Source organism: Ochlerotatus camptorhynchus, unplaced genomic scaffold, assembly GCF_037179485.1.
Source record: "Ochlerotatus camptorhynchus isolate MF236.1 unplaced genomic scaffold, CSIRO-AGI_Acam_v1.1 ptg000330l, whole genome shotgun sequence".
Classification (NCBI taxonomy): domain Eukaryota; kingdom Metazoa; phylum Arthropoda; class Insecta; order Diptera; family Culicidae; genus Ochlerotatus; species Ochlerotatus camptorhynchus.
The window spans coordinates 12,149,015-12,161,879 of NW_027040818.1; the positions used below are offsets into that span (position 1 = coordinate 12,149,015).

Consider the following 12,865-nt stretch of genomic DNA (forward strand, 5'->3'; position numbering starts at 1 on the left):
CAAGGTACTCTCCCAAATTCTATGCCGCCGCCTGTTACCATTTGCAAGAGAGTTCGTGGGGCAATACCAGGCGGGATTCATGGGTGCCCGCGCTACCACGGCCCAAATTTTCGCGATTCGGGCAGGTTCTGCAGAAATCCTGCGAATACAACGTGCCCACACATCATTTGTTCATCGATTTCAAATCCGCATACGACACAATCGATCGAGATCAGCTATGGCAGATTATGCACGAGTACGGATTTCCGGATAAACTGACGCGATTGGTCAAGGCGACGATGGATCGAGTGATGTGCGTTGTTTGGGGACACTCTCTCGAGTACCTTTGAATCTCGAAGAAGTCGTGTCTGCTATTCAACATCGCGTTAGAAGGTGTGATCAGAAGAGCTGGGATAGACACGAGTGGCACGATCTTCAGGAAGTTCATCCAGCTTCTTGGCTTCGCCGATGACATTGACATCATGGCACGGAACTTTGAGACGATGGCGGAAACGTACATCAGACTGAAGGCTGAAGCTAGGTGGATTGGACTTGCCATCAACGCATCAAAGACAAAATACATGAAAGGAAGAAGTTCTAGGGAAGACAATGTTAGCCTCCCACCCCGAGTTCAGATTGACGGTGACGAAATCGAGGTGGCCGATGAGTTCGTGTATTTGGGCTCACTGGTGACCGCCGAAAATGATACCAGCAGAGTAATTCAAAGACGCTCTTTGGACTTCGGAGGACGCTCCGGTCGAATAAAATTCGCCGCCGCACGAAGTTGACTGTCTACAAGACGCTGATTAGACCGGTGGTCCTCTACGGCCACGAAACCTGGACTATGCTCGTGGAGGACCAACGCGCCCTTGGTGTTTTCGAACGGAAGGTGTTGCGTACCATCTACGGTGGAGTGCAGATAGATGACGGAACGTGGAGGAGGCGAATGAACCACGAATTGCACCAGCTGCTGGAAGAACCATCCATCATCCACATTGCCAAAAAATGGGCGACTACGGTGGGCTGGGCACGTCGTAAGAATGTCGCACGACGACCCAGTGAAAATGGTTCTAGAAAGCGACCCAACAGGAACAAGAAGAAGAGGCGCGCAGCTGGCAAGATGGATCGACCAAGTAGAAGGTGACCTGCGGACCCTTCGCAGACTACGAGGCTGGCGAAGTGTGGCCATGGATCGAGTAGAGTGGAGACGACTTCTTCAACAAGGCCTTAGCCTGATTGGTAAGGTAAGGACTGGCTGGTTTTGAGCTGGTAGAACGTACAATATTGTTAAGGTGGCACTCTTGTCCCACCCGACCCTACTGATAAATTGAAAATCGAAATTTTTTAAGCACCGACTGAGTTTGATGAGAAAACTCCGTAGAACTCTCCTGAAAAGAAAACTTATATCTACAGAAGATTACCGTGAAGGTAGATACTCACATCTTCCGGCTCCTGAGCCATGTAGCCGTTGAGATTCTGCGCACAGTTCGATCCGCTATCGCCCGGACTTTGCCGTTGTCCTTCGAAGTTCCCAATCGGACTCCCTTGACGCGAATCCTCCGGTATCTGCTGTGGCATTTCTATATCTTCTGGGAAGAAAGCAGCGGTTTTTAACTCATCCAAGGGAACCAATGGACATTCGATAAACATACCCCAATTGTCGAACAAATCGTCCAAACCGTCCTCGTCGCAGTCCTCACCGAGGCCCAGATCGTCGAGATTCCCGTCGAGCGTCAGTCCCAGCTCGTCGTTGATGTGCTCCGCCACGAAGGCTGACTGGGCAGACTGTAAAAAAAAATTGTCAATCAACCGTCAAAATTCAAATTTTTAAATGCCCCGATCCTCACCTGTGTCCTCGCACTGGTCGGGAACACCAGAATGTGCGTACAAGTCACATCCTGCGGTGTCGTCAACGGCGACTGCATCGACAGCTGACTGAACCGTTCGTCCGGTGTGAACTGATCCGGCATGACGCGCAATTTCGAGTCCGGTTCCAGTGTTACCAAGCAGGCACTCAAGATGCTCGGCACTGAAACCGGATGCAGCAGTGAACACTGCTCGCAAATGTCCTTCAGGTGCTTGGATGCCTTCTGCAGGTTCTGCTTGCTCAGCAGCCAGCTCCAGCCTTTGAGCTCGCCGTGTCCTATCCGACCGATACGGCCGATAACAATACGCCAAGGTTGCACCGTTTGTGATATCAGTCCCAGGATGAAGTCCATCAGTTTCTGCAGGCCCAACCTCCGAGCGGAGGCTCGTTTCCGTCGGACCCGGTTCGGAATGTCGATGTTGATCGTCACCGTTTCCAGGAACTCTCCCCGATCGTCCGTCGCCACGGCCAGAAGCCAACTTTGGTCCTCGCTCAAGCAGTAACTGCAGTACATGATCGAACACTGCTGCTTTATGCTGGTCTGGCCGAAAGATTCCGAGCTTTCCTTCTTCTCGCACAACTTGGCCAGCACGTACGGCGGGGTGTACAGTTTGTACGCTGCCCGATTCTTTTCGTCCTTGTTTTTCATGAACTGTTCGGCGTTTGCGGCCGTTCCGAACCCGGTCAGGCTCTTGACGTTGTTCAGGTGCTGCATGTAGCGGCGACTCTGCGAGAATATGCTTAACGCCTGACTGCGCATGTGGTCACTCAGTCGGAGCCGGTTCCGGCTTCGGCCCAGCTCCATGATGTTTTCCAGCGAGATGAGCTGTAAAAGGGGTGCGGTAAATAAAGAACTGAATTTTTAAAAAAGCAGAAGATCCGAAACCTACCTGTACGCTGATGTTGCTCCGGATCGAGTCCGGCACTGTGCTGAGAATGTTCGAGTAGCACCGGAGCAGCGATAGGCAGGCAAGGCGTTCGATTTCCGGTGCGTCCGTTCCGCACGTGAATGGTTCCACCATGTACAGTACGATGTGCGGTGGTTCCTTGCCGTCGTCCTCGTGCTGCATCCGGTCCGCCGGAGTCGAATTCGACGTGTTGAGGTTATCGCGGTTGTCTTGATCTACAATGGAAAAATTAAACATCAGTTGAAAGCTTCGTGAAATGGCATTCTAGGTGACTTACCATTATCAGACTTTGGTGTGCTAGGGGCCTTATCGCCCGGTTGTGACGGATCCGGTGTGCTGGGCGGAGGTGGTGGCATCGGACTCTGACCCGGACCATCCCGGTTGGGTGTGGAACTGGCTTGTGCCAGGGCGAGGGAGTGAGCCGATGCGGAAACGTTGTGGTTTTCCGGTGGATCAAGCAAGCTTTTGTCCGATGGTACTTTGGACAGGTACGGAGCTAGCTGTTGTTGGCATGTTTGTGCGTACAGTCGGAGCATTTCACTTAACCGGGTATCGCCCATGCTGGTGAACCACTCGTCCATGCTGGAGTTTTGCGTCTCCTTGAGCACTCGATTCGAGCCGACCCGAAGGATTCCGTCCCATCCCTTGATGGGATTGTGCCGACCAAGTTTGCACATTTCGTACGTTGTACTGAGTTCTTTGAAGTAGGATTTCACTTTGGCCACGACATAGTCGTTATCCGGTAAGACTACGACGTAGGCAATGTCCCGTGGGTAGGAGTACGGTTCGAGAAGCAGTTTGTCCCAGTATTGGATGGCGTATGGGGACAGGGAGAGCCAATCCTTTTCGTAGCCAACGACCAGAGAAGGAACGGGTTGCGGTTCGCATTGACCGGTGCCTCGTCCGGCGAGCCGATGGAACTGACGCCAGGTAAGTGGGCCCTGTATCGTGTACGGTGCGTCCCATAACCGAGTAGTGCACTTTTTGTGGAAGGCATCCTGCAGCAGAGGTTGCATGGATTTCATTATCCGAACAATGTCCTGATTGCTCTTGGGTCCTCCCGCTCTTAGGTACGGCCATTTATGTACATTCATCACGCCTCGCAGCAGTCCTCCTGATTTGACCAGGGCGCCATCCTCCATCTTATTCTCGTTAATTGCCTGCAATCGACTCTGTTCCAGTGCCAAACTGATTACATCGTTGGCATCGGTATACTCGAGCATATGTACGGTAGCGTTGGCCAAGCTCTTGGCCGTCATTGCACTTTGGAACCGAGCTACGGCCCGGTGGATAGAGTTGCTGGAACTCTGAATGACCGCACAGTGCTGCCGCAGTAGATCCATGATCCGGAGCGGTAGCGGTGAAATATCACAGTTGATACCGCTGCTGCTGTAGTCGCCCTTGCCAAGCAGGAACTGGAGCAGCGAATTTTTCTTATGCACTGCTGGATCTTCCGCCATTCCGGTAATCTCCAGCTCGTCCTCGTAGAATAGACCCGCCCGGTGGGCTAACCTTCGGTTGACCACCGCACTGAAACCGCACGTACACTTGATCGGATCCTCGTCCATGTAACCATTCTGCAAGTTGTTCGTATTGATGGCTACCACGGCTGAACTGCCTCCGCCGGTTCCACCGGCAGGCGAATCCATCATACCAAAGGCACCGTTATTGTTGTGATTGTTCCCATTAAACTGCGATACGGAGGAGGGCGTTGATTTGGCTGCTTCCCGTTCGCTACTGCTTCCGCTGGCCGAACCGTTCTTTCCAATGCCGAGGAAAGTCGTTCCCGGAAGCGCTAGGTAAGGTCCGGAATCGGCCCCCCGGATGTTCCCGACCCACTTCTGGCCCGCGTTGCACACGCACAGCGTACAACTGTTGAAGTTGTGATCGCGGAAGATATTGAGCGAAGTGTCGTACAGGAGCACGTTCACCAGGAGGGCACTCGTTTCGATGGCTATCCGCTGGGAGGGCGTACCATTGCCGCCGGCCACGGAAGGCGTTGCCGGTCCGTCGTCCAGTCCAAACTGTTTGTTGTTATAAGACGAGGTGGTGGAGGTAGCTGGTGATGCCACGGCGACATCGTACGGTGGAGGTGGAAGAATCGGCGTTCGCCGGAAGCTCATCGGATTGAGAGGGTTCGGGCTGCCGAGGTTGTTACCGATGGTCATGGAACCTCCGCTGGCACTGATGGGCGAAGGGTACGGTAGCGGACAGGATCCTTGAGGAGTGGGCACTCGCATTGAGTTGCCTCCGCCGGGAGTACAGCCGCCGGGGGTGGCAGGAGAGATGGGAGACATTCCTTGCCGTAGGGGAACGTTCATTCCTATGCCCGGATGGAACATGTTGTTGTTAATGAGCCCATTGTGTATGGGAGAGGGACTCAACATGTTGGCCCCGGAACCCATCATTCCTCCCGGGAGAGAATTGACCGATGGTGGCCTCGATAGAGGCTGTGGTCCCTGCGAAGATGGGTTCGAGTACGGATGACCTGCGCCGTTCAAGTTAAGGGAATTTGGTGTGCTGAGCGGTTGCGGTACGGTAAGTGGTGTTTCCTGTTTGATTACAGGGTTGCTGACTGCTCCGGCATTCGGTGGAATGTTCTCCAATTGAGATTGCTGCTGCTGCTGCTGGAGGGCTTCTTGCTGTTCTTGAAGTTCCCGTAGCTTGATGAGTTTCTCGCGTTCCTGTTTCTCCTTGCGAAGCTGGGAGCTGGATTTGTAGACGCAGGTTAGCGGAAGTGACACCGGCGGTTGCATCAATTGGCTTGGAAGCTGCTGGAGCGGGGCGTACTTGGAAGATCCCACGTACTTGCAGATGGGCGGCGGAACAAACACGTAGGACCAGTCGTCGATTGGTTCTTCCTGAGGGCTACCGAGGATGGGGATTGCAGTGGCAGCTTCGACCATCGTGTCAATCACGATACCGTCCGACATGCAACCGCCTCCTCCGGGGCTGGAATTGGGATGGTGCTCTAAACTGGGTGGCGTTGGGAACATTTGAGATAGCTCCTTAGGGCTTAGAATACCGGCATTCATGGTGTGGCCCGATCCGGAAAACCTTTTAATGTCCTCCATGCAACCGCCGCCACTTTTGGTCGAAGCAGGACTCGTGTTGGCGTTCATATCCGAGTCGTCATGGTAGTTGTCACTGACGGCGAAAAGCTGATCCAAATCGTTCAGCGCCGGTGTAAGGCCTTGTTCCGTGAACAAGCTTCCGTCCTCTTTCTCCTTCTTGATTTCATGCGCTTCGAGCATTGGACCGTCGCCGTCTCGCCTCTCGCATCCGATTTCCGTCTTGATTTGGCTTTCATTTAGCAGAGCTCCCGTCGAGAGATCCGTCCCTTCCGGTAATGCCAGCGGGTCTTGCTGATCCTGCCGAGCGGGATTCATCGCACCTTCTGGTCCGGAATTTTGCTGCGACTGCAGAAACATTTCCGAGTGCTTCTGATCCGCGTACAGATCCATGCTTCGCATCTGCAGAGCCAGCTTGGAGTCCTCGTTCGGTCGGAACCGTTTGACCGGATGGTTCATCCAGGCATCGATTGCCGAATAGTCGTACAGTAGTTGCGACGTACTGGGGCTTTCCTCGCCCACCATACCTTCGTAGTCCCTGGACGACAGCGAAGGCCTCTTGAGCGACTGCAGAATCTGCAGCACCTGCTCCCTCTTGGTGATTTGGTTCTGGTTAATGATCGGATTCAACCTGCTGTATATACTGGGACCAGTTCCGAGCATCATGCCATCACCGAAAGGCGTCTCTTCCGATTTGATCTTCATACCCATCATTCCACTCGGCAGGTTCCCCGGACTACTGTTGGTCGTTCCACCGCTGCTACTGCTGCTGGTACTGCTCAGATTGTTGCCCACCAGTTGCTGTGATGGTTGTTGCGATTGCTGCTGCTGCTGTTGCTGTTGTTGTTGCTGTTGCGGTTGCTGGGAGGAGGGTGCTTCCACGCTCAGGACCCCTCCCGGATGCGACGGAGTGTGGTACGGAGAGGCAGTAATACTTTTGCTGTCGTGCTGATCGGTCGGCGTCGGGGCCGGCGTGTTCTTGTCCAGATGATCGAGACCGGGCGTTGCGGGTTGCACGCTGCGTGGGTTGTTTGATGCCGGTGGGTGCGGTGACATGGTTATGAGCTGGTGGGAAGAAGAGATGATCAATGTGTTTGTCTGAGAGGTTTCGGGTGAGGCCAGAAATCATATTACCGAATGCTTAACTTACAGCTGAAATCGTGTATGCTCACTAAGTAAATCTTAATAAGTTCATCTAAATAATGCAAATTCTGGTGGTTCAGTGCAGTTTCAAAAAGTTCGACATACCTGATCACCGGATGGCACCGACATCGGCTGCGACACCGAGGACGGCTGCATCGGCGAGGGGGCCGCACTGGCCGGAGATTCTTCCGAGGGTAGCGGGTGCGATTCTCCAATCGAGAGCGGGTTGCGACAGTAGGACGGAGGACCACCGTACGGCGTACTTCCACCTGCTCCACAGTTTTGGGTTGACCTGCATGGACGGAAAGCGGGAGGAGAAGAGCAAGACGGTGATTAGAACACTCCAATTCGATACGATCCAAAAAGGGGACGAACCAAAATCGCTGATTCGCAACTTAAATAAACATCGTAAAACTGCAAAGAGTACCACACACACACATACACAATTATAGCAAATTAAATCTTATAATAATAAAACAACCATAAAAACCCATTTACCTCGCATAAATCAATTGAACCGACAGTATGAAGATGGAAATGGTAAAAACAACAACAACAATAACAAAAGCAAGAGCAGTAATAATACTAATAGCAGAAAGCATAAAGTAGTAAACACAAAACCAGAAAACAGCGACACGACATGCAATCAAAAGCAAACACGTCCATACCGATGGGCACATGAACTTAAATACATTATACTCAGTAAACAGTACTAAATTGAAGTGCAAGAAAGAAGTAGGGGAATGCGAAGGAAAAGTGCAAAGAAGTATAAAAAATGGGCTACCACCAGTAGCTACCTCCCCCACCGATCCACTCGATTCGCACAAATGTAGGCGCGCACTTAAATTACCATTGTTTCGATGCAACCGGAGCACCAACGACGATGAATTATGGCATCGCATGCGAAGTGGGTGTTTGAGTTCCGCCAAATGAAAAGCTTAATAAAATAATAAAATCCTGCCTCCAACCATCCAACCGGTAACGGTTAGAGGAGGGGGGGGGGGGGGTCTCTCAGTATAGAAAATGTTCTCGTCAATTCGAATGACGTGACGGTTAGTAGTGCTCACGAACGAAATAGGATTGCAAATCTCTTGTTGATTCATGATGAACACCAGTATTGATGACAATTGAACAATATCAATAATTGGATTAGGGTCATCCCGACACACTTTCCGACTTTTTTTTTTGGATTTAGTTTAGCCAATTACCTTGACAGCGAGAAAATGGCAAATTAGATAAATAATGGAGATGAGGGTGCATTTGGAGGTGATTAGAACCAATTATTAGTACCAAATCGTGTAACCGAATGATTAGAAACTGAAAGCGAGTTTAGATACGTTTGAAAATTTCCAATGTGGTGATGACAGTGATGGTCTTTAATATTTACACAAGTAAAACATCCTAGCCATATCAGCAGATATTAACACTTAATAAACAATATTTGCTAGCAATAAATTCCACTTCACAAAACCAAAATGGGAGCGCTTGTTGGTGATTTGATTCTCGGATACCACGTGTTTATTTTTTTTATTTTTGGGTGGGGATTTGTGTAAACTGCAAAAAACAGAAACGCACCTTTGAGCCGACTCGAGATACTCGGGACTATCGCCGGGTGGGGAAACGGACGATGAGGACGAAGACGAAGACGCCCCCACCGCCGACGTCGACCGGAACGGGAGCTGCCGCGACGACGGAGGTGGTCTCTTGTGGAACGGTATTCGGTGCGGTCGGGACTGCCTGCCGGAGCCGGTCTTTCCGGACGAAGACCCAGAGTGACAGCCGCCACCGGAGGAGGTCGGATCTCGCCCGGGAGTGGATCCGGACAGGGTGGTACTGGTGGTGGTGGTGGACTGCTGCGCTTGGCTCCGTGCACCGGCACCGCTGGCCGTTCCGGTGGTCGATTTTCTACACCTGAAAGAGCCACACACACAATAGCTCAGCTCAGTTGGGCTCGGTGATACGGATTTGTTTTTTTTTTGGTTTTACAAACATAGCTAGCTTATATTATCTAGGTAAGGATGGGATGAACCTCAGTGGTTTCTTTAAGACTTTTTTTTAATGATTACTTGAAGGTATTTAGAAAGTGTTAAACAAGGGAAGTTGGTCAAAGCCAACATAGCATCAAAATCAACGGATTTTTTTAGAGACCTTAGGCATTGAACAGATACACAATTGGTAGTCACACAATATAAGCAAAGAAGAAAACTAAGATGAAACAGTCGGAAGAAAACAGTTTCTGTTTTAGTGTCCTCTGGACCATGAACCTTTTCATCTAATGAATACTCTCCGTATGCAAGACGTTCTGCTGGTTATGCTGCCCCCCTCGGTAGAGTTGAAATTGTGTGCGTATTTTTATCAACGCAATCACACCAAAATTAGTGATGTCCCATTTTTTAATTACAGCCGAAATTCGCTGGTTGGGCCACCACCTCGGCCCAACTAACGAATTCGATTCGTTAGTTGGGTCAAATGACAGAAGACTAAAAGTTGTTGGGGGGTATGCGTATCCTTTGTTGCGGTTAAGAAGATTTAACAAAAAACAGTTAGGATTGAAGCAAATTGCTTGAAACTGAGTGAAAAAAGTAAAATACTGATATGCTTAATATGTATTTTAGATTTCTTCTGGAATTTCAAATTAAATTCAAATGTTTCGATCAAATACCATGTTTGCACACATTACATTGAATGCGCAGTTCAAAACGCATATGCTTACCCCTAGGAAGAGTTTACGGTTGATTGTCAAATCTATTTTGACGTGACATTTTGACATCCAGATGCTTTTTAATTGGGTCATGGCCTAGGTCATGGCCCAACTAGTGAACACCCAACTAAAGAGCACCCCAACTAACGAGCCCCCAGCGAACGAATCTCCGCTGTACTCGATTAGTTTTTGTTCGGTGTGATTTCATTTTGCACCAATGAAAGTGCAGAACACTTTTGAAACGGTGGGTGATGATCCTCTGGAGAAGTTAATGCTTATATCGACATGATTAACCAATTCCAAATATTTTAATTTTCGGTTCGTTAATAGATTAATCGATTATTCCAATGAAATCGGACCTCCATAGATGAATGTGAAAAATATAAGGGCCGTTCATAAATAATGAGCAAATGTGAAAGGGACCAGGGCTAATCACAAATTACGTTCCCATCGTAACGTTTTCATTACGCTCAATATCACGTGATATAGAGCGCTTCGTGATATAGCAGCTATATCACGTTCTATATTACGTGATATCCCATACAAACGATCTGTCAATCTATATCACGAATAGTTCATGATATAGCTCAATGAGCTCGTCGATGAAGAGAATCGATCAAAGCAGATAGGACCATTTGAAATGTTCATCGCGATATCATGTTGTGTATTTGATAAAAATCTGAAAAGCAGCGGCTGGCAACCAGGCTATGATCAGCGTTGCCAGTTATACCGATTTATCTTTATTTATACCGATTTCTGAACTAGATACCGATATACAGATAAGGTTCCTCAGAATACCGATTTTTGAGGTCTTATACCGATTTATACCGATTTTTTTTAAATAATCAAAATGATTATTGCCTGCCCGCGCTCGAATTTCGGAGAAAATTACTGTGAGAGACTTGTATCTTTTTGAATATTTCAAATTGTTCATCTTTAAAAATGGCTAATGGATACTTTTATTTCATTTTATTATAGAGATTTTCAGTCTTTGGCTGGTTCATCTCTTACCCTTATGGATACTCTCTGGTAATTACGGGGGAATCTTCCACCTTACATTGAAAATTATTTTTCAATTCCTCTCGGAAACTTATTGCGACTTCCCTTGTAAGCTTCTTCTGCCTTCGCTCGAATGTTTCTTCCATCTTCTCCATCTTCATCTTTGTTCAACTTTCCCGCAACTTCAGGGATGCTTCCAGATTTTGATTGCGGATCCACACTAGCTGCATGAACTTTTAAGAAGTTCTGAAACTTCAGAAAAGTCCAGGCTTTTGAGTAAGTTTCGATAAATTAAAGAATGTTTCAATAACTTCTGTTATAATTCTAAAACCCGGAAATTTTAGGGAAGTACAACGAACTCCAGTGAAATTAAGGAAACATCATAAATATTTTGAATACTCCACAACTCCAAAGAACTTCTGGAAATTAAATGGTTTTCAGGACCGTTCCATTAGTTTCAGGAGAATTGAGAGAACCTTAGCTTCGAGAACATCAGCACAGATCAATAAATTTCAAGGAAATCGCTGAAATTTTAAAGGAGTTCCGAGAAAATTTCAGTAATGTTCTGAGGTGGCTCATGTAAATTTAAGAAACGTAAGGAAAGTTACACGAACATTAGCACATTGTGAGAACATTTTATGGGAAGTTCCGTGCTTATTAATGGCAGGGTCGATAACTTTTAAAAATTAGAAAAATCGGGATGTAACAATAAATTCAAGAACATTGTGTGCTTAAGAAATTTCGCAATCTTCCTATTAACTTAATCAGCCCTATTAACTTAAGGAAAATTACAAGAACTCTTAAGGAATTCCGAAGAAATATGAAATATTCATAAGTACATTTCAGGAATGTTCCAAAAATTTCAGGAGCATTGCGGGGTCTTCAGGGATGTTTTATAACCATTTGGAATTTTTTTTGGATCATTAGAACATCCCCCAAGAGCTCTCTCTTCCGGAATTATGTCCTTGTTTCTTTCGACTGTTCCTGGCTTCCGACTTTCTCCAGATTTTTTTTTTCCAATCTACCTTAGGAAGTTTCTGCCAGCGTCTCCAGGAAGTTTGTTCCGTCTTCTCCAGGAAGTTAAATTAAACTTCTCCCAGAAATTTCTTTCGTCTAGTTCTGGAATTTTGTCCAGTTGTTTTTTTTTTGTTTGACTTCTATTGATTTTCGAAACTTTTCTGCCTTCCTTTGAATGTGAAACCCGATTTTTTTTTCTGAATGTATCTTTAAATTTTCGCCAGAATTTTCTCAATTTATGTCTTGGAAGTTCCACGGATGTATTTCCGACTTCTCTCAGAACTTTCCTCCAGGAGAACTTCTTTATTCTTTCTCTGGATGTTGTTTTCAGCTTCCTCCAAAAGCTTATTCAAACATTCCCCGGAGTTTTCTTCCGGAATTTACCGATCATAGTCCAAAAGTTAAAATTTTCGCTTTCAAAAACGGCAAAAATATAAAATTAATTTAAATAGTAAACTCCGATAAATACCGATTTTTTAAAACCTTTGATACCGATAACCTTTAAAACATTCTGGCAACGCTGGCTATGATAAAACTGGTCGGTATTTTTCGGCATCAAATGTCATTTTCTTGTCATCCCGTCGAATCGATACACAAAATAAAACAAAATACAAGGTGCGAAAATCACTCATTTTTCTCGCAGAATTCTTGTTATCACTCTCCGTTAACGCAGCCGCCTCTAGAACAACATATTTGGAAATCTCTCCTACAATAGCAATCGTACTCCCAGGTTGATGAATTCCGAGCCCTTTCCGTTCTGAATTGCAAATCTACCGGTTTGGAAATGTTACTAGAACCAGAAAGAGCATTTCAAAAGCAAAATTAGTGTAGCGATAATTATCATCTTGTTAACTTTCACTTTCAGTGTCCATGTCCAACTAAGGAACGAAGCTGAAGCTCTTCACCCTCTAGAACGCTACTGCCTGGTAGCGGAATCATTGAATTTAATTCCTCTCCCCCTGAACAGCACGTATTCGAGCTGTAGATCGACGTGATTAAGGTGATCATTGCTGACATAGACGATTCGACGGAGGGAGTCTAACCGAAGATGAGTCTGCTGATGAAATTGCCCCGATTCCGGACCAGGAGTTTGCTGAAGAACTGGTGGCGTCCGATTAGTATCCTGGAAGCAAATGTTGCGGGTACACTTAGATGATGTACAGAAATCAGAAAACCTCAT

General features: G+C 47.4%; 2 protein-coding genes across 4 annotated transcripts in view; both read right to left on the reverse strand.

Annotated features, from left to right (window-relative positions):
• Positions 1-12,865, reverse strand: part of LOC135708448 (transcription factor grauzone-like) — a 404,988-nt gene that overhangs the window by 108,323 nt on the left and 283,800 nt on the right. The gene's annotated exons all lie outside the window — the stretch shown is intronic.
• The window catches only part of skd (mediator complex subunit skuld), a 170,398-nt gene that overhangs the window by 6,147 nt on the left and 151,386 nt on the right, over positions 1-12,865 (reverse strand). The window contains exons 7-13 of one of the 3 annotated variants that reach the window (XM_065230347.1): positions 8,544-8,879; positions 7,074-7,260; positions 3,032-6,890; positions 2,737-2,969; positions 1,827-2,672; positions 1,632-1,764; positions 1,420-1,565 (exon numbers count right to left, since the gene is read on the reverse strand). In XM_065230347.1, the coding sequence (XP_065086419.1) occupies positions 1,420-1,565; positions 1,632-1,764; positions 1,827-2,672; positions 2,737-2,969; positions 3,032-6,890; positions 7,074-7,260; positions 8,544-8,879 (5,740 nt within the window). Of the gene's footprint in view, positions 1-1,419; positions 1,569-1,631; positions 1,765-1,826; positions 2,673-2,736; positions 2,970-3,031; positions 6,891-7,073; positions 7,261-8,543; positions 8,880-12,865 lie in introns of all 3 variants that reach the window. The other 2 variants (XM_065230346.1, XM_065230348.1) reach the window with 2 other exon arrangements.